The sequence below is a fragment of the Amia ocellicauda genome, chromosome 3, assembly GCF_036373705.1.
Source record: "Amia ocellicauda isolate fAmiCal2 chromosome 3, fAmiCal2.hap1, whole genome shotgun sequence".
Taxonomy (NCBI): domain Eukaryota; kingdom Metazoa; phylum Chordata; class Actinopteri; order Amiiformes; family Amiidae; genus Amia; species Amia ocellicauda.
Window position 1 is genome coordinate 52,389,154 of NC_089852.1, and position 19,993 is coordinate 52,409,146.

The 19,993-nt window shown below is 40.3% G+C and overlaps 1 protein-coding gene across 2 annotated transcripts in view; it reads left to right on the forward strand.

Annotated features, from left to right (window-relative positions):
• The window catches only part of fndc3a (fibronectin type III domain containing 3A), a 133,992-nt gene that overhangs the window by 62,414 nt on the left and 51,585 nt on the right, over nt 1–19,993 (forward strand). For both annotated transcript variants that reach the window (XM_066699917.1, XM_066699916.1), the window contains exon 3: nt 67–142. In XM_066699917.1, the coding sequence (XP_066556014.1) occupies nt 67–142 (76 nt within the window). The remainder of the gene's footprint in view (nt 1–66; nt 143–19,993) is intronic.

The window sequence follows — 19,993 nt, forward strand, 5'->3', positions numbered from 1 at the left end:
AATTGTGAATATCAAATGAATTAACCTTCTTTCCTTCTCCGTCTCTCTTTCTCTCGTTGTTGCTAGGTGATCTTGGTGCAGGTAAATCCCGGTGAAGCCTTTACAATACGGAGGGAGGATGGTCAGTTTCAGTGTATCACAGGTAGGCCTCTATACGTCATCTTTGGTCAGATGTTCCTTGTAATGGACATGAGTAATAATCCATTGCAAATGTATTATTTCATAAACATTCCCTCTTGTATATATGTTTTCTGGACAGCTGCAGGCATGTCAATTTTCTCGTTCCATCAATACTATTTCCCAATGCATTACAGTCCATGGGCTTCTAAATACACCGTTTGCTCCAATCACCTGACTAAATTCAAGTTTATGCCCCTTATTTTCCTGTTCTGCTCAGTGACAAGCCCAAGCTCCTTCTGAAAGCATGAAGCTGATGAATCTTGTTCTTTTATTAAGGAAATTACTCTGAAATCACTCAGAGAGACAAAACAGCTTTGTTTTTGTCTTAAAATGTAATTAAAGATTAGCAGGCTTTATTAACCAAAAACACACACACAAAGTACACAGTCAAACAGGGCTCACTGTAAAATGCTTATCTTCAGGTCTGTGTGGTTGCCACCATCCTGCCACCCAGATAACATCTTTCTATTTTGATTGAGCTGAAATTTAAATAGATATGAGAAATTGGGAATAAAGAAAATGTAATGGCTGTGCAAGATGGGGAGATAAATAATAATACAAAATCAATCTTAAACATCAGCATCTGAATCAGACTGTGGTTTTCTCACTACTTCTAACACTCTCTGTAGAAACTAATGACATATACAATGACAATAGCAGCTTTGCCTTTGCTCTAAGAGGCCAAAACAGGGACTGCAGACTTGCAATAACTGTGTAAATGTCACATTCCAGCTTCATTGACAAGAACGTGTTCTGAAGCCTTGGATCCATCTAGGACTGTGGCTGTCTGAAGCCTCGGTGTCCAAACAAGATAAATTATGTCAACCTCTGGCCTAGTCACTTCTTATAGGCTAGGAATGAATCTGCCTAAACCTATAGCTGATTATCCATGAGCTCAGGAGTTTGATCAAGTCTTCTACCTCTTCTTCTGCTTGTACTTCTTCTCCTGCTTTGTTTATCTTTAACAATTGAATTATTTTTTTCGTCTTCCACTTCTTCCTCCTATGTAACTTATTCATTTATGAAAGGCAACTAACATTTCTCACAAATTGAATTGCTTTTGTTCTCACATGGATTCTTACATGGCAAGTTAACCCAAACATTAATATAACTGCCCACTCACACCGGTTCTCCATCGGGTTTGTAAACTACTCAGTCTGAGGTGGTATCATGTTAGAAGGCATACATTCGAAGAGTGTTGTGTTTTGAACTCCTCTAGTTCTTCACCTTGTTGCTGTAGAGAGTGGCAATTGCCTATATTCTAAGACCTGTTTAGCCTTTTTTCATGTCTTGTTCAATTTTGACAAGATCTCAACAAACAATTTGGTTATGACGTGGTTCTAATTGAGGTAACAGTCGGAGTTAACCTGTACTTGCATTGCAGCTGATTTGGTTTGTGTTTTTTTTTTTTTTTTTTCATTTTCCAAAGTAGATGAAAGGGTGAAGTCTGCTACATTTATCCTGCTTTAGCTTTCATAAAATTGCAGCATTACTGCATTAGCTGGTCTCCACAGTACAGCTGAATGACATTGTAGGCTACTGAGCAAAACCATAAAAGATTGGAGGAAAAAATAAAACAAAAAATGAAAATTACATTCAGAAAATCTAATTTGCATCTATTATTTACTAGTTTTAGTAACCCTTTCTGCCCTCGAAGTGGTTTGAATCAGTGATATGTTCTTATTGTCCTGCAAGGTGTTTGTTTTGTGCTCCTGATTAATTATTTATTCTCAGCTGCCTTAAACGCTTACACAAGACTAGCCCTGATTCCAGTCCACACTGGCAAGATTTTCCTTATAACACAAGTAACCAGCTTGGGCTTAAAACAGAGTAAACAGTCCCAGGGAAAGGAGGTTTCCATTGAATTACAGTTTGATCCAAGTTTGAAGATCAAGCCAACTCTAGTTGCTATTTTTTTAACTACTGTGACTATTTGTATGTGAATTTAAAGCAACACTTAAGTCCTGTGCTGTGCTGCTTAATCAGTGCAGTTGGTAAAAGTGCCAGCACCTGACAACGTATCAAATGTTTATGCAACAGGAGTATCTGTCCTGTGCAAACCACACATTTTAAAATCTGAAACAAATGCTTCGAGTTATGACGGACATTGGGGTCTGCCACTCAGTCCTCGTTTTGTTGTTATTGCCGTTTAATTTTGATTTCACTGTATCATGGTGGTTTTTCATTAAAAAAAAAATAATAATAAAAGCAACAAAGAGAGCCAGTGCTTGATCCTTCCTCATATATGTAGGTCAAGTTCATAGATTTCAACTGTGTAAATGCCCTGTTTCTCTCCATGGCTCTCGCCTACACCCATCTGCTTACATGTTAACAAAACACAGAGCAGTCTTGACAAGTAGCAGTCCCATGAAAGATCTCAACCACAGGCCATTATCCAGTCATTCTTTCTCTGCTGTTAGTAGCTATAGTAGCACTGACTTAATCAGCCTGGATCTTGAAAGCTATGAATCATTGTGACTTTGGCCAGATCTTATTCCATCTCCTATCTTTGCCTCAATATGTGCTTGAGTTTTCCATTATACTCCTTGTGTGAGACTTTTGCGTAGTGTTTTGTATTGAGATCGTCAATCCCCTTTTGATGTTTATTGTATTTTACTGACTAGAGCATTTAGTTCTTCTAAAACAGCCAAGTATCTAATGAGGCGAAGACACTGAATTCCTATTACAGACTTCAGTATCATTCAGGACCCAACGGACACCTGGTGAATTCAAGTTAATGTGGACTCTGCATGCAAACTGCATAAATACATCTTAAATTGTGTAAGGTAGGCAACCTGTGAAAGGGATGTAGGCGTTTATGTGGATTCGTGACTATATGAATCGAGAAAACATGGAGGAGTATTGTGGATGCTTTTGGTCACCACGTTACTGTGATAATTTCTGCCCCAGACAGAGTATTTCTCAAAGGAATGTCATGCATGTGTAGGTCAAAGGAACTGAATCTCTGGACGAGGACATTTGATGCAGTTATTCAGAATTCGAAAATGGTTTGACAGACTCAACCATATTGATCGCTTAAAGCTCAATGTTAAAACAAGGACCAGAAGACCTAAGTACAGATTACTGGGGTTAGACTGAGAACAGGAGTCTATACAAGATATTGGTCTGGAACAAGCCAATCAATTGAAGCAATGTCACTGGTTGCTGTAAATAAGGCTGGATTGAATTCTAGGATCGATTTAACTACTAAAAACCAAATTAGCAAGGTGAACTGAACAGCCACTTTATTTATTTTTTGTAACCTTCATGTTCTTTTATACATTGCTACAGAGTGTGCCCAGTAAAAAAACAACAACTTTGAAGCAGCAGAATACAGATTTACTGTCTGCATTCGCTTAAAGCTGGGGTCACACTACACGATTTCTGCAATCCAACCCGATTTTGAGAATTGTGGGCAGCTCACACTTAATGACTATTTTGCACTGAATTCATGTCTTTTGCGTTGTGAAGGAGCGCACACTACACGATCGCTTAAGTACAGGGGGTCATACACTTCACAACTGATCTGAAATCCTTTGTCATGGGGAGCTCTGACACAGCCTCTATACTCCCCACAGAAACACACATGATCCATCCAGAGAAAAGGTGAACAAACATAGATGGAGACATTTACCGGTCACATTTGTATATCTGTGCTGTTCCACCAATGGGATCAGTGGATTTGTGCAGCTCTGTGCAGAACTCCGGAAATCTGCAGTGGACAAACACAAAAAGTGGAGAGAAAATAGAGTGTGTGAAGACATGGCTGGGGAGGAGAGCTGGAGGTGAACAACAGTCACAGGCGATATCCATCCCACAGTATGATCGCATTGTAGATATCGATATTTTGTGCAGACCTGGGTCAATTACAGATACTAATTGGTATTTGTATTTGAAAATATTATTTTCCCTGATTTTTTAAATAACCTGCCCCGAAACAACCATTGGTATTTGAAGTATTTTAATAAATACACATGAAAAGCATATTCTTCGGTCAGGTTTAGTCTTCGTTTCATTTTCTTCAATCAGCTCAACTCTCGTCTCTGCGTGACACTGACCATGTCACATCACCCTATATGATCGGTGCAGATCAAGTCGTAAATATTAAACACGTTAAATTGTAGGGGCTCGCACACCGTCTCACTTCACGACCATCAGTGGTGGGGACCAGCAGTGCAGATTTGTCGGGAGGGTCGAATCGGGCTCAAATCGGCCTAAAAATCGTGTAGTGTGAACTAGGCATTACGGTCAACAGACGGTGGAGGGCACAGGATATGTCTCATTTCATCTGAGCAGATAGCACCTCCTTTACCCCTCCTTGGCTTGGGCAGCAAATTCATTATATGTAAAGAACAAAAAAAATAAAAATAAAATAATTGAGAACAGCTTGGCTCTTTCTCTTCTGCAGATTTGGAAACAATGACTTGAAAAGAAGCGTGCTCTCGAGTGTGAGAGGTAACTAGCTGTCAGTGTGTACTTCTCTCAATGACGCTGATGGGAGATGAGTCACTGAATAAAGCAAAGCGACTTTTTTTTTTTTTTTTTCCTCCTCTTTCCACTTTCCACTGTTGAGGTATACCAAAATACATAGACTGAACCAAAGGCAACTCAAAATGGCAGCTTTCCTTTTGGAGGCTAGAGAACTGTTATGATGCACTTTCCTTGAACAGCATTTATTAAGCCACTTTTGAAGATTTTTATTTCATGTTTTCTCAATTCAGAATGGAGTTTATTTTCTTAGGGGCTCGAGAAGTAGATGAAAGTAGTCGCATTATAATGAGATGCAGAGAACCACCATTTCAGTTTGCTTCCATACAAGGACCAGCACTTTTCTGCTTTATTTCCACAGCTCTGTCCACATGTAACAAATACCTTTTAAACAGTTAACAGTACTTTTCTTTGGTGTTTGTCTGAAAGCAGTGTGTGTCTTAGTGTGTGCTACACTATTATTCGCTGACGGACGGTTTGACACCCCCTGTGCTGCCGCAGTGTGGGAGACGGGCAGTTTGGCCAGTGAGGTGACATTCCTTGTCACGTGATATCTGGGAATGGGCAGGAGGAGCTGCTTATTCAATTCCATAACTTTTTTAAACTTCATTTGGACTTGTCTATATCTGTACAGTGTCTAAAATCTGTCTATATCTAAATCTGCACAGTCTCTCGTGTGTTATAAGATGAAAATGGCAATAGGCTAGATTTATAGCAAGACACATTACATTATTGATGGACATAGGAAATACTGGGCCAAGAGAGGCAATACGATCAATCTTCCTGAAAGATGACAGAATGAAATCAAATAGTTAGTAGCAGATGATTTATGTTTTACATGCAGCCTGTATCACATTAACTTTATTAATAACTTCATCATATCATGTCACTGTTCAGCTTTTAAGCATTGCTTTGTCAATGTATTTATTTATTTAATAAGACATTTTACTCAGGGTTCTTTACAGTTGTCACAAACTATACACCTTTTTAAAATATCCAAAAGAGAATGTGACAGTGAATATAAACTTGCACAGCTACAAAACACCATGCAAGACTCTTGATTTCTTGATTCTCTCAGTATGATTAAGTGTGTTGCTAAGGTACAGTCTGTATGAAACTCTACTTGTATACATATACAGCATCAGTCCAAATAAGAGTAAAATGAGTAGAGTAGCTTCCTTCAGTCAGCTCAAACTCCGGCACAGTGCGCTTGCCAAGAGAGTCAGGCAACCGTAGGTGTCTGTGGTACGAGTGGGCATGAGTGACGAGGAGCCACTTTGAGAGAACTCTGTGTGAGCCGGACATTTTAAAGGTAAACGGATTGAGGGGGTTGATCAATTCTGAACTAACATGAGCTAAGAGGATGTGCAATGGGATGGGCATGGCACCTATTGAACAGAGATGCATGGGAACTCGCAAGCGCTAGGACTGCAGCCTCCACTGGAGGATAGAAGTCCGAATGATCATCATATGGCATAGATGGGCTCCCAAGTTGTGATGCCACAGCTAGCATGAAATGGAGAAGATTCCACTATGAGTGATGCATTGTAAGCCTGGGCACAGTACTATGGAGACAATATCTCTAATTTGTTTTGGAGTGTGTTTATTTAGGAGGTGTTGGAGCCTGTATGGAGTAATTCAGTAATTCAGAGGAATTAAAAATGAAGATTTTCCCTTTCTTAATTCAGTATTTATAAAGTAATGGCCTTCAAAGTGGTGGGTGTTCAGCATGATGTCTTTCCATCTCCCCTTATTCCCCCCACAAGGTCAATTCAGTGAGTTGCTGTGTGGGTAGTTACTGCTTTTCCTTAGAACTGTATGCCAGTGTCCTTCACAAACAAGTCGTGACTTCGCGAAGCAAACACACTTTGTCGCAAATACCAAAAGGATTGGTTGACCAGCCGGGCAAGTGGGCGACAGTTGAGAAAATGCAGCCTGGCCTCCGAGCTAGTAGCTGGGGCTGGGGGGGAGGCAGCAGTGTGACAGCGTGATGTGGATAAGGTCAGTGCGGGCTGAGTCATATAGCCAGGGACATTTGCAGACTGCAGGTAGCCTTGTCTTAGAGGGGGAAGGCTTCAAACAGCACCAACAATGAAAGAAACTTTGTTTATGATATATTTTCAGCAAAAACATTGACGATGGATCGTGACATTCACATCAGAAAAGAATCCACGTTGGCAATGCGAGCTTTTAATCTGAATGAGTGCTTACTGGCAGAGCATGCTAACTTGGCCAGACACTGTTCATTGACTATTCTGCAGCCTATTTTAAGAATGAGCATCAGAGATGACTCATCTACTGTGTTTTGGTAGCTTTCCCAAGCTACTTGGCGAGAGAGGCTCGAAGCAAACTGTGCTTTTATTTTTTTTATAAATGTGTGTGAGTGTGTGTACATTAAATTGTTAAGCTTCAGATGGCTTCCTGAATTTTTATTTTCCTTCCCCTCTAAAAAATAAGGTTTGTGCATGCATGAAAACTAACTATTCTCCCTTTGAGTATCAGATCTGAGAATAAAGCTTCAGCAATTCAGGAATGGATGTTTGAATTGATGAGCTTGCTTCTAAAAAGATATCAACTTTTCCCACCCAGGTATGAAATGGCCGTAAACTGTACAGATCTAATTTCCATAAATCAGATGAATGGTGCAGTTTTCGGATTTGTCTTTATTTTTTCAAAATATTAAACCATAGTAAGACACTTGTTTGTTTCTACATGTAATTTGTGTAAATGAGGAACAAAATCCCAGGCAAACAAACACATATATTCTATGTTTTAGAAAATAATAATAATAATAATAATAATAATAATAATAATAATAATAATAATAATTAAAAAGTGTAACCACCTTCATTTAATCATTTAGAAGAAAAAAAAGAATCATGATAATCTTGCTTTCAAATTAAATTTCTCATTGATAATTATTATTAGACAATGTAAATTATACTTTTATTTGATGTATTGGTTTTAAGGGACTGCAAATCATTGTTGATTTTGATTTGAAACACTTTTCAAGCAATTTATTAAAATTGAGTTTTTGCATCCAAAGCTTTCATTCTCACCATGCATTGATCTCTCTAGTTTCGTGTACAAGAAAATTAATGTTTTTAACATGAAAAACATTTTGGAACCAAAGTTTACGCCACAATGCAGACCTGTATCGTTTTTTATTTTTCTCTTGGTGTTTACAATAACCACAAATTGACTTTAAGCATGTCGCTTTATTTCTCCTTTGATCACCTACAGGCCCGACCTTGCAGTGTAAACGCAGTATTAATGAACTGGAAGAGCTGAGTTCAGCTCTGCCAGCTGTCGGCTCTATAGGAGTTCTTGTACAACGAGCACAATTTCATTTTGACAGAGGGGCATTCATACTGTTACCCAGGGGCTGCTACTCTGGATAAACTGATTACATCATATCATATATGAATAACTTGTCATCTGTATTAAGAAAGCAGCTGTATGTTAGCTCTGCCATGCTCGAATTGTCATACTTTACATCCATGTTATACAAGCCATTACCAATCGATCAGGTTTCTGGTTTGTTTTAATTTTTAAATGGCCAGCCGATGAGCAATGAAGTGGTTTCGCATCCCACACCTCACAAAGGTTTACAATGCAACTGGAAGCCATGGAGAGTTTTGATGAAAGGTGAGTTGTGTTGAAGCCTGAATACTAGTGCATCCCTTAGAAGCACTCTCTTGCAACACACACTCTCCACAGATCTTGCCTGGCATATTCAAGCCCTTTCCAGTCGGAGCAGTACATGCCCCAGCTCTGTGAATCTATATCACTGAGCATATTGACTGCTGACTAGCCTCTGTCCATATCTCCTAGGCAGTCTTTGTCCTCTGGTTGCTGTCCTCTCCAGCACACCTGAGAACCAGATCCACCCTGCCCCCAACAAGAGACGAACCCATGACGCCATCCCCTGACAGGGGTAGTTTATATACAAAGTCTAGGGGGTTGCTGACACTGTAACAGACTCGTATACACCATATAGCCTAGTTGTACTTCGATGCCACCTCACACACGCTCACCATTTACTGTACTCGGCCCACCCCTGTGACTTCCATGCTGCTTCGGAGGAGAGGAGAACAGGCATCTTCTAATACACCCGTTATCAGCTGCTGTTCAGCCCAGAATGCTTACAGTCCATCTATCACACTAATGTGTGTGTGTGTGTGAGACTCATGGAGCCACTCACTGCTGACTGCACTTATTCCCAGCCAGTCTGCCCTGGCAGGGCTTTGTCAGTTGGGCCGAAGCTGGCAATACCATAGGCTGGATTCCACACCAGCTCATCCAGCTAAAAATATACTGTTTGCAGTGCTTTTACCAGCTCACAGGCCTAATGAAGTGCTTGATGATTACATCGATGAGGGGTGTGTGCAGTTGGCTGCTCGGGGGTTAATGTGAACTGTTAGTTTCCACCAATGGTGAAAATGTGTTCTCTGTGACAGGAATCACTTGACAGGAAGGTAACGTTTTTTAAAAAGCAAATCAAATCGGAGAGCTCATCGTTGGAACAGCCTCTTGACAGCCAGAGAACAAAGGCCTTGTAAGGAGGCATGGGCGGCTTGTAATAATTCTTCCTCTGTGCCTTTCGCCTCATAAATATTTCATCCCGGATGCAAAGAAGAAGAATATGACACTCAGCTCTCATTCATGTTCCTCCTGCATTTGCAGGCTGACGCTGTGTTCCTGTAGGTGTGCCATGTTGCTCTCAGCACTGCACTGGGGAATGCAAACTGTGCAGACATGTGCGTGGGAGGCATGCACCGTGTTTGAGACTGAGGCCTAGGCAGGCATCTTTTATCGCTTTGATTCCCCTTGTGACATTTGTTTTCCGTATTGTGGTATACATTTCCCAAGACATTGTCTTGATTCTGCCTAGATTTGCAGTCGGAAGGTAGCTAACCGGAGTAGCACAATGCAATGCACGCCATGCACTTCAGCCTTGGGAACAGTTGGAATGGGCCACAAGATGGAGAAGAAATACACCTTGTTTCTACATTGCAAAGGAACTGAGAAATGGTGGTATGGATGTTTTAGTAAGTCACTCCCCCCCCCCCCCCCCCCACACACTCGTAGCTTTGTCGAATAGTTTTCATTACAAATGTCCCCCTCTTAAAGCGGTTCTATCATCCCTGCTCTGTGCAAACCCTTACAGAACACCACAAAAGGTCTCCCTGAAACACTTCCCCTCTCTTTGATCGGGTACATTTTCCACAAGTAAAACACTGCAGGGTGACAGAATTCAACATTGATGTACAAGTGGTGTCCCGAGGGGAGCTCTTTGGAGGCACACTATTGGCTGCATTTACAGCGATGGGGAAGAGGAGAGCTATATGGGGAATTGGGTGCAGGGTTCGATGGACAGAGAACTCTTAAAAAATAAAAAAATAAAGTAAACTTGGGATCTCTTCTATACTCTGTTAACTATAAATATATGCAGTGTGTAATACATACTGAGGAATAAAGTAACAGTTAAGTGACAAAGGAAAAAGTCTATCCAAGAATATAACCCTGTAGATTACTTATTTCACTGTTCATTTAAGAAACCAATAACAACAGTTTTGTACCACAGACAGCAATATGAATAGCAGTTAAGACGTAAAGAAAAGTCTATGAAAGCACACCCTCAGTTTAAAGCCATTAATAGGCAACACAAAGCATTCCTGACCAGTATTAGCATTATTGTATTTTTAACCAAAGCTTGATGGAGCAGGTTTACTGTTAAGGTGCTTAAAAGACAAAAGTACACCCTGTGCACACAGTCAAGTGAAAAGCGGTATTTTCTGGATTGGGAAAAGGGGAGGCAATGTGAGAAATTGTGTGACCGGAAACAAAATGTCCTGATTATGGTTTTTAGACAGGTTTTAGCAGTGGGGCAAAGGCTAGTGAGAAGGTTAAGTTTACTTCTGCAGGCACTACAATGGAAAGGAGTCATTTTACAGATGCCTGGGAAATCTTAAATTAATGATCCTATGGGGCAGTGTGTATAGGGGGCATGAATGGAGGCTATATCAAATGCAGAGCTTCACTGAATATTGATATGCTGTGTAATCTCAAGTTTGCCCCCTCTTGGAGGAACTTTTTGAAGGAAAGCGGTTTGGGGGTTTTCTCAGCAGTGACTCTGAGTGAAAGGGTACGTTTTGAAGAAGGCATTTCAGCTTTGCGTGTGGGACTTCTTAGCTGGCGGTCAGAGTTACATGTGACTTGACTGTAGCAATCTAAGTCCATGTTATATTTTTTGGGCTGTTTAAAGAGTTATAATGAGGAACTTGTTCACCTGTCTCCTGTGATCTCGTCTGGAGCGAATAAAACCTGTTTGCTTCTTTATCATGCCCTTAATGAGACACTAATGGCCATCGCAAGCCTCTTCATCCTAATATGTGTGCAGATTTGTGTTATGGATTGACTTTTGAGAGAGTATGGGTAATTCTGTAGCAGGGACAATATGAAGGGTTTTATGAGACTTTTCCTTCTAACTTTTCTTACTTTGACTAAAGTTAAACATTGTACTCTTTACTTTGAGAGAGACCTCTACCTAAGTACTAGTACAGCTAGTGTCCGGTGTGATGAGGATGATGATAATTGTGTAATGGCTCATATGAGAAACATCATTGGCCCACTGCATTTATTTTATTGCAGCAACCCGCCTCAAATAAACTTGAGACTGCTGTACCAGTAGCGTACATGCAAAGTTTCACCATAGTGGGTCTTCATACGTCTTGTAGGGAACTAATTTTTGTGGTTTCATACTTTTGAGTTTGCCAGATTCCAAAGTAAGGGAAGCAAGCAACCAAAAAGTACCAACAAGACAAAAATGGACACGCGCGCACACGCACACGCACACGCACACGCACACCCACACACGCACACAAACACACACTCACAAAGTGGCCAATATGCATCTGTAATACAGTACCGAAGCAGCTGAACAAACAACCTTAATTTGTTTGCCTTTTTTTTATTATTATTTATTTGATTGAGGAAGCTGGGGAATTGACATCTGTCTGATGTGTTTGTCAAAACTGCCTTTTGGTGAGGCTGTGCGACATGCTGGGAGAGTGCTTGGTGGTGGTAGGGGCAGGGGGATGGGATATAACTGACATGGGAGGATCAGACCATCTGAGTCCTTTCCGTGGATCTAATGGCGCTTGACAGACGATGTCTTTCCTTGGGCTGACCCTTGAACCCCGGCCTGCCTGCGTTGTTTCCATCAGCTGTCACAACCAACCCCTTCTGGTTTTAACATGTGCTTGTCCGGCAGTCAGGAGAAGCCCTGCAGTCGTGATTCTGATACTGCTTCCCGGGAGGGACAGGGAGAACAAGGGAGAAGCTGAAACACCCTGAGGCTGGAAGGAAGAAGAAGAAGAAGAAGAAGAAGAAGAAGAGGAGGAAACGACACTTGTCAGAAAAAAGGAGCAAGTGCACAGGAAGACAAGGCTCTTGACCTTTGTCTGTTCTCTCCCAGCCACCACAGAAATGCTGCTGCTGACTGGAGGCTATGAAGTGAACACGTCAAGGAGGAGAGGGGGTTGCAGGAGGTGGAGGGGGGATTTCTCTGTTTCTGGCAGCTTGGATCTATTGATTTCATATTTGATTTGATGTGATATATTTTTGTAGCATGGACAGGCATTGTGCACAGCCACGTCAGTGATGTTCCCCCTGCGTCCGGACAACTCTGGCCTTTTTTGTTTGATCTTGTCTGGGCTGTCTGCGTCACAGATGCCTATCGCTGTGCTCGGTGTGATGTCAAAGTGTGGGTGTTCGCGCTCGAGACACATGGCTAACCTAATGTGCTGCAGTAAAATCCTGAGTGCCGTGCTCTCCTGGGAACAACAAGGAAAGAATGACTCATCGCTTTCCTCACATTAGGCTAATGCTATGTATAGCTGTGCTTGCGACCTGTGCTTTTCTAAAGGGATTATTTAGAGCCCCCCCACTCCCTCTCTCCATCTCTCTCTATCTCTCTCTCTCTTCCCGCTGCATTTCCCAGCTCGGGCCGAGGTGAGGCTGGGGAGGGGGTAGCTTTGTGTTTGACAACTGAAAAGAATTAATCGAGCCTACACACCCCCGTGCTGATGACTCTCTTTGCCTTCTGTTGTTATTTACACTGTTATTCATGCTTTTATTCTCCCATTGTGATCGCAGTATGTCGATGTCCCTTTATATGGCTGTGTGTCTGTGTCACTGCATCGCTTTGTCTGGGTGTGTCTTCATCTTTGTGTCCGTGTATCAGTATATGTGTGTCTGCATCTCTTTGTGCCTTGTGTCTGATTGTATTTGTGTGTCTGTGTCCATATGTGTCTGTATCTCTGTGTGTGGTTCTAGTGCTGTACAGATATCTCTAAATTATCCCACTCCACCAAACAGTGGTAATGATAGTGTAATGTCTACATCCCCTGTGACCTGTTTTGCCCAATCATCAAAAACAGTAGTTAAGACATTTTACAAAATGCATACATGCAAGGCTTGTAAATATAACAATATTATTGAATTATCTATCACGACAAATTAATAATATTTGAATGAAACCAAATATCCCAATGAAGATTGTATTCCAAAAATTAAAACCTTCCTCTCAGTAATGTAAATCCCTGTGGTGTATTCACATGTGTTAATTTGTTTTGGAAAAATAGCAACCTATTTATTAGTGTTTTTGTAATAAAATGTGGAGTGCTTTTCTGCTTATTCCTATTTGAAACGAACCGGGATGGTAACCCCTCAATAGAGAAGCAAGTGCTCCCCAAACAAGTGTTTTGTATTTCTATGCTGTTCACTGCATGTTTACTTAACAGCCATATGTACTGGTGATGTGAAATATACTCTATTTACAGCACCTCTCATAATGCATACATTGGCAAAAGACTTCTCTCAGTATTCCAGTTTGTGAAGCAGTTTTTATATATTGATTTAGCCCAATACGTCTGTGAAAAATAGATTCTGAGTTTGGTGGTTGCGATGTGGGTGGTAATTCACTTAATAATAAATCCACATACATGTATGAAAGGGCTATACCACATATTCTAGTAAGAGGATTAAAATGATTTACAAGACAAGGTGTAATGGGAAAGGTGGGCGAACTCTAATGAACTGTGTGGAAAGTTGCCTGTATAGTTTTCCCTGCAGATAATGCAAATGTGCCTGAAGTCCTATCAAGTGTTGATTAGTTATGATCGCAAAAAGGGAAAATGCTTCCCTGCCTTGGGCACTATGACTCCTGCATTCACTTGAAGTTACCAGTGAAACATTGTAACTTCCTCAGTATTTTTTTTTTTTTTTAAAGGCTATAGAAATAATATCATGTTCAGACCTTATTTTCATCTGTTTTGGACAGATGAGTTAGATTTCTTGATTATTATTATTTTCCTTTCTAATTTTCAATTATGGTAAACTCATCACTTATTATTAATGATGTTGTTATTATCTCTAGTGTCTGTGTGCACCTCTGTGTCTGTATCTGTGCGTATGGATCTGTGTGTGTGTGTGTGCGCGCAGCTCCGCTACAGTGGCTGAGCAGTAAGTTATCCCTCGTTGTTGAAATGACCAATCAACAATGGATTTTCTAACTCCAGCCTGTTCCTTTGATTGTGGATAATTATATGCCTATAATGAAACCGCGCTTCGAGTTGTAGAAAGGGGCTCGTTTTCTAATCAGGGAAGACCACCAACAGTATATTGGAAAGGCCTTGATGCTGCTATGGTGTTAAGATGGCCGCTCTCTTTGTGTAAAGGTAATGCAGGCAATCAAGAACATTTTGAAAAAGTTGCAATCTACAGACGTGGCTGAAATTATTGGTACCCTTGCATTTTATTCAAATAATGCACCGTTCACTCTGTAAAGTGTTGAAATTAAAATGTCTTTTGTTATCAATACATGCATGTCTATAAAAATAAAATAAATGAAAATAACTGAATTCTTGCTTAATCTTTAAAGACATTCTAAAATGGCCTGGACAGTATTATTGAGACCCTTTTGAAGTTATATGAAATAATTGTATTTTAGTGATATCTCAAACAGAACATTCTCTTTTAATTAGTATCACAGGTGTCTTCAATCACATTATCACTCATTCAGCCAATTTAAATGGAGAAAAGTACTCACTCTGCTGTTTTGTGTCACTGTGTATCACACTGAACATGGAAAAGAGAAGGAAAACAGACTTGTCTGAGGAGGTTAGAAAGAAGGTAATAGCCAAGCATGGTCCTATAAGACCATCTCTAAAGAGCTTGATGTTCCTGTGAGCACTGTTGCCAGTATTATTAAGACATTTATGGCCCATGGGACTGTACCCAACTGGATGTCCCTGGACATGGCAGCAAGAGGAGAATTGACCCAAGAATGAAGAGGAATGTTTGAATGGTGGAGAAAGAACCAAGGAAAACCTCAAAACAGATCTAAGCCGACGTTCAAGCTCAAGGTGCAACAGTTTCAAGTCGCACCATACATCACTGTCTGAATGAAAATGGGCTCCATAGTAGAAGACCTCTCTAAGAGAGAAACACAAAAAAGCCTGACTGGAGTTTGCCAAAAGCCACAGTCCTTCTGGGAGAATGTCCTTTGGACAGACTAAACAAAAGTAGAGCTTTTTGGTAAATCACAACAACTCCATGTTTACAGGAAACAAAATGAAGCTTTCAAAGAAAAGAACACCATCCCTACCGTGAAACACGGAGGAGGCCCAGTGATGTTTTGGGGTTGCTTTGCTGCCTCTTGTACTGGGTTTCTTGATTCTGTGCAGGGCACAAAAAAATCAAAAGACTATCAAGGCATTTTGGAGTGAAATGTACAGCCCAGTGTCTGAAAGCTGTGTTTCAGTCGCAGGTCATGGGTCCTCCAGCAGGATATTGACCCGAAACATACATCAAAATGCACCCAAGAATGGATGAGAAGAAAACATTGGACCATTCCGAAGTGGTCTTCTATGAGTCCTGATCTAAATCCCATTGAACATCTGTGGAAAGAGCTGTAACTCGCAATTGGGAAAGGCACCCATCAAACCTGAGATAACTGGAGTGGTTTGCTCATGAAGAGTGGGCCAAACTACCAGTGGAGAAGTGGAGAAATCTCATTCAGAGCTACAGACAGCGCTTCATTGCAGTTATTGTCTCTATTGTCGTGTGGACATATTTCAACCTCGCCTCCAAAATATAAAAGTGCACACACACGACCGGGGGGGTCACAGTGCCATCTTGTATTCACAAACAGCTGATTTCCAATGAAGACGCCTATTTCTAGCAGGTTCCTCACCAGTTTCAATTACAGGGACCCACCAAAATAGATCTGTGATTGACAAGCACCAGAAACCGTGTCTAGTTTGCCTGCATAATTTCGTTTATATGTGATTTTTCGCTGGTGATATGTGGTTGTGAAGCAAAGATACACCGATCAGCCATAACATTATGACCACCTGCCTAATATTGTGTAGGTCCCCCTTTTGCCGCCAATACAGCCCTGACCCATTGAGGCATGGATTCCACTAGACCTCTGAAGGTGTGCTGTGGTATCTGGCACCAAAACGTTAGCAGCAGATCCTTTAAGTCCTGTAAGTTGAGAGGTGGGGCCTCTATGGATCGGACTTGTTTTTCCAGCACAGATTGGATTGAGATCTGGGGAATTTGGAGGCCAAGTCAACACCCTGAACTCGTGATTCATCAGACCAGGCCGCCTTCTCCCATTGCTCCGTGGTTCAGTTCTGATGCTCACGTGCCCATTGTAGGTGCTTTCGGCCCAATATATCCCACCCACTGACATGTGCCATGATAACAAGATTATCAGTGTTATTCACTTCACCTGTCAGTGGTCATAATGTTTTGGCTGATTGGTGTATGTTTGAGTCCAAATCTGACTGATTTAATTGAGATTTTGAGCTATGTTTTTCGACTTCAGACCTCAGAATTGCACATTTTAGTTCTCCAATTGTCAAAATCTTATGGGGGAGGACCCCCAGACCTCCCGCCCTGAATTACTCAATCCTCTTTGCCATAATTTTTCAACATTCATTTTGTGCACTGCACAGTGGTGCAAGGGGAAATGGTACACTTGAATTTAATAAAACACAAAATGCTTGTAATCAGTAATCTTTTAACAAATTAAAATGAAAAGTGGTCTGAAACTGTTTTAATACTAAAACATAAACTAAAATAATCTACTGAAATGTTTTATTTTTATACTTTGTCAAATGAATGTACTAAATATAAGCAACTGGGTATACCCCTGTCCCCCTGTCCGCCACCCTCCCCTCCCGTACCTTTTTTGTACCACGACTCCATGCGTAACCTTCATGCACAAAGTTAGGCAGGTTAATTTTTGTGAGGACAAGTTAAAATGTCAAGGTAACTGCCTTTGCTGGAAATCCATCATTTAAAAATGGTCAGATCCTGAATTATCAAAGTTTGCAAAATAACCACACTGTTCATTTAAAATATTGAAAGAAAATAAACACAAGTTGTAAAATGCATAGGGTCATTGTTGCAAAATAATGCCACCAAGCATATCCAGAGTTTTTATGCAGTTGTTTTTTTTCTTAATTTTTTAATTTTATTTATTTTTTTTATCTGTGAAAGATTTTGAAATATAGCTGTAGCGGACGTGCTACAGCAACATTAGTAAGTGTGAAAGAAAATTGTGTCTCAGTGTGAAACCTCTGCGTTTCTTATCAAAAACAATAGTATTTTAAGATGGTAAAGCAGTATTTTTCAACAAAGTAAATAGTTTTAACAGTACTGTAATGGCCACACTAAAGACCAGCCACAAACCTTATCAAGACTGTGTGCTATCATTGGGACACAGAAAAGAACTGAAGGGTTACACGAGAGATTCTCCAGTCACACCCTATGGTGCTTAGCTCTGCAATGTTGTAAAGGTGGACATAGAAAATACGTAGTAGAGAATAAAAAATACTGTTATTGTTTTAGTTTGGATTTTGTTTAACTTTTGTTATTTGTTAAATCTTAATTCTAAAATCAACGAGATTTTTCATGATCTGCATATTTTTCAAGTGAAATCTTTCTATCTTATATTATACATTACAAATCAATTTTTCTGTATTTTTAGTGTTTGACTCGGACTTAACATTTTTGCATCATTAAATCAGGATGACTAACATACAGGCCTGGCATGCAACGTCTGATATTTGTGACAAATGAGGTGCAAATAAAAGGCTCGAAAATAGCCTCCGAAATGAAGTGCAAAAAAACATCTATCAGTTTTGGAGTTAATTGCTGTGAAACTGTAATTGGCGAAGCCCCCAGATAGGTGCATTAATTTGAAGCATTAATTAACTGTGTTTGGGGTGCAAATTCATTATTATGCTAGACAAAAGGAAAGCTAAGACAGATACAAATGTGATTGTAATATTCCTGCCTGGCTGTGTGTGTAGTTCATGAGCACGTCATCTTGTAAAATTCATCTTGTTCTTGCCGTTTGCTGCTGCATCCATGGTCACTGTGACCCAGCCTATACTTTATACAAGCTGATAAATATTTATTTAAGCAAACCCTCATAAAGTTTTCGTCACCAGGACATTGCAAATCAAGGTTTTTGGATCACAGAAGTATCCATTGTCTCTGCGCTTCAACTCAGTGGTTTGTTGTTGATATAAGCACTGTCTTGGTTTATTGAACTATTTAACCAAAAATGCAGAACATGTAAAGCTGAGTGCTTCATACATGACCATCTTGTGCACTGAGCACACATTGCTTATCAAAATGAAAAGCTATTTAATGTTGTTTTATAGGTTTGATATTATACACTTGTATACATACTGTAAATAGTGTATTTACCTCCTCCATGATAGATCACAAGTATTCACACCCTGTATGAAAGAGACTCTTTGATGAAAGTTGTAAGGTGTATTTTTTATATATTTTTTAGTTTTAATTTAGTACATCTCTAAAGTGCTTGAATCAGCTTCCCTGGGGGAAAGAAAAAAACAAAACCTGCTGACACCTTTCAACCCACACACTTAATGGAAATGTCTTTAAAATAATTTTCGATTAAAGTGGAATAATTATTTCCCAATTTAACACACTTGTTCTTAAGCATACTATTTATTAATTAATTATTGTTTAATCTCAATAGAACATGTTTATATATACACACACACATATATATATATATATATATATATATATATATATATATATATATATATATATATATATATATATATATATATATATATATACACACACTCACCTAAAGGATTATTAGGAACACCTGTTCAATTTCTCATTAATGCAATTATCTAACCAACCAATCACATGGCAGTTGCTTCAATGCATTTAGGGGTGTGGTCCTGGTCAAGACAATCTCTTGAACTCCAAACTGAATGTCTGAATGGGAAAGAAAGGTGATTTAAGCAATTTTGAGCGTGGCATGGTTGTTGGTGCCAGACGGGCCGGTCTGAGTATTTCACAATCTGCTCAGTTACTGGGATTTTCATGCACAACCATTTCTAGGGTTTACAAAGAATGGTGTGAAAAGGGAAAAACATCCAGTATGCGGCAGTCCTGTGGGCGAAAATGCCTTGTTGATGCTAGAGGTCAGAGAAGAATGGGTCGACTGATTCAAGCTGATAGAAGAGCAACTTTGACTGAAATAACCACTCGTTACAACCGAGGTATGCAGCAAAGCATTTGTGAAACCACAACACGTACAACCTTGAGGCGGATGGGCTACAACAGCAGAAGACCCCACCGGGTACCACTCATCTCCACTACAAATAGGAAAAAGAGGCTACAATTTGCACAAGCTCACCAAAATTGGACAGTTGAAGACTGGAAAAATGTTGCCTGGTCTGATGAGTCTCGATTTCTGTTGAGACATTCAGATGGTAGAGTCAGAATTTGGCGTAAACAGAATGAGAACATGGATCCATCATGCCTTGTTACCACTGTGCAGGCTGGTGGTGGTGGTGTAATGGTGTGGGGGATGTTTTCTTGGCACACTTTAGGCCCCTTAGTGCCAATTGGGCATCGTTTAAATGCCACGGCCTACCTGAGCATTGTTTCTGACCATGTTTATCCCTTTATGACCACCATGTACCCATCCTCTGATGGCTACTTCCAGCAGGATAATGCACCATGTCACAAAGGTCGAATCATTTCAAATTGGTTTCTTGAACATGACAATGAGTTCACTGTACTAAACTGGCCCCCACAGTCACCAACCCAATAGAGCATGTTTGGGATGTGGTGGAACGGGAGCTTCGTGCCCTGGATGTGCATCCCACAAATCTCCATCAACTGCAAGATGCTATCCTATCAATATGGGCCAACATTTCTAAAGAATGCTTTCAGCACCTTGTTGAAT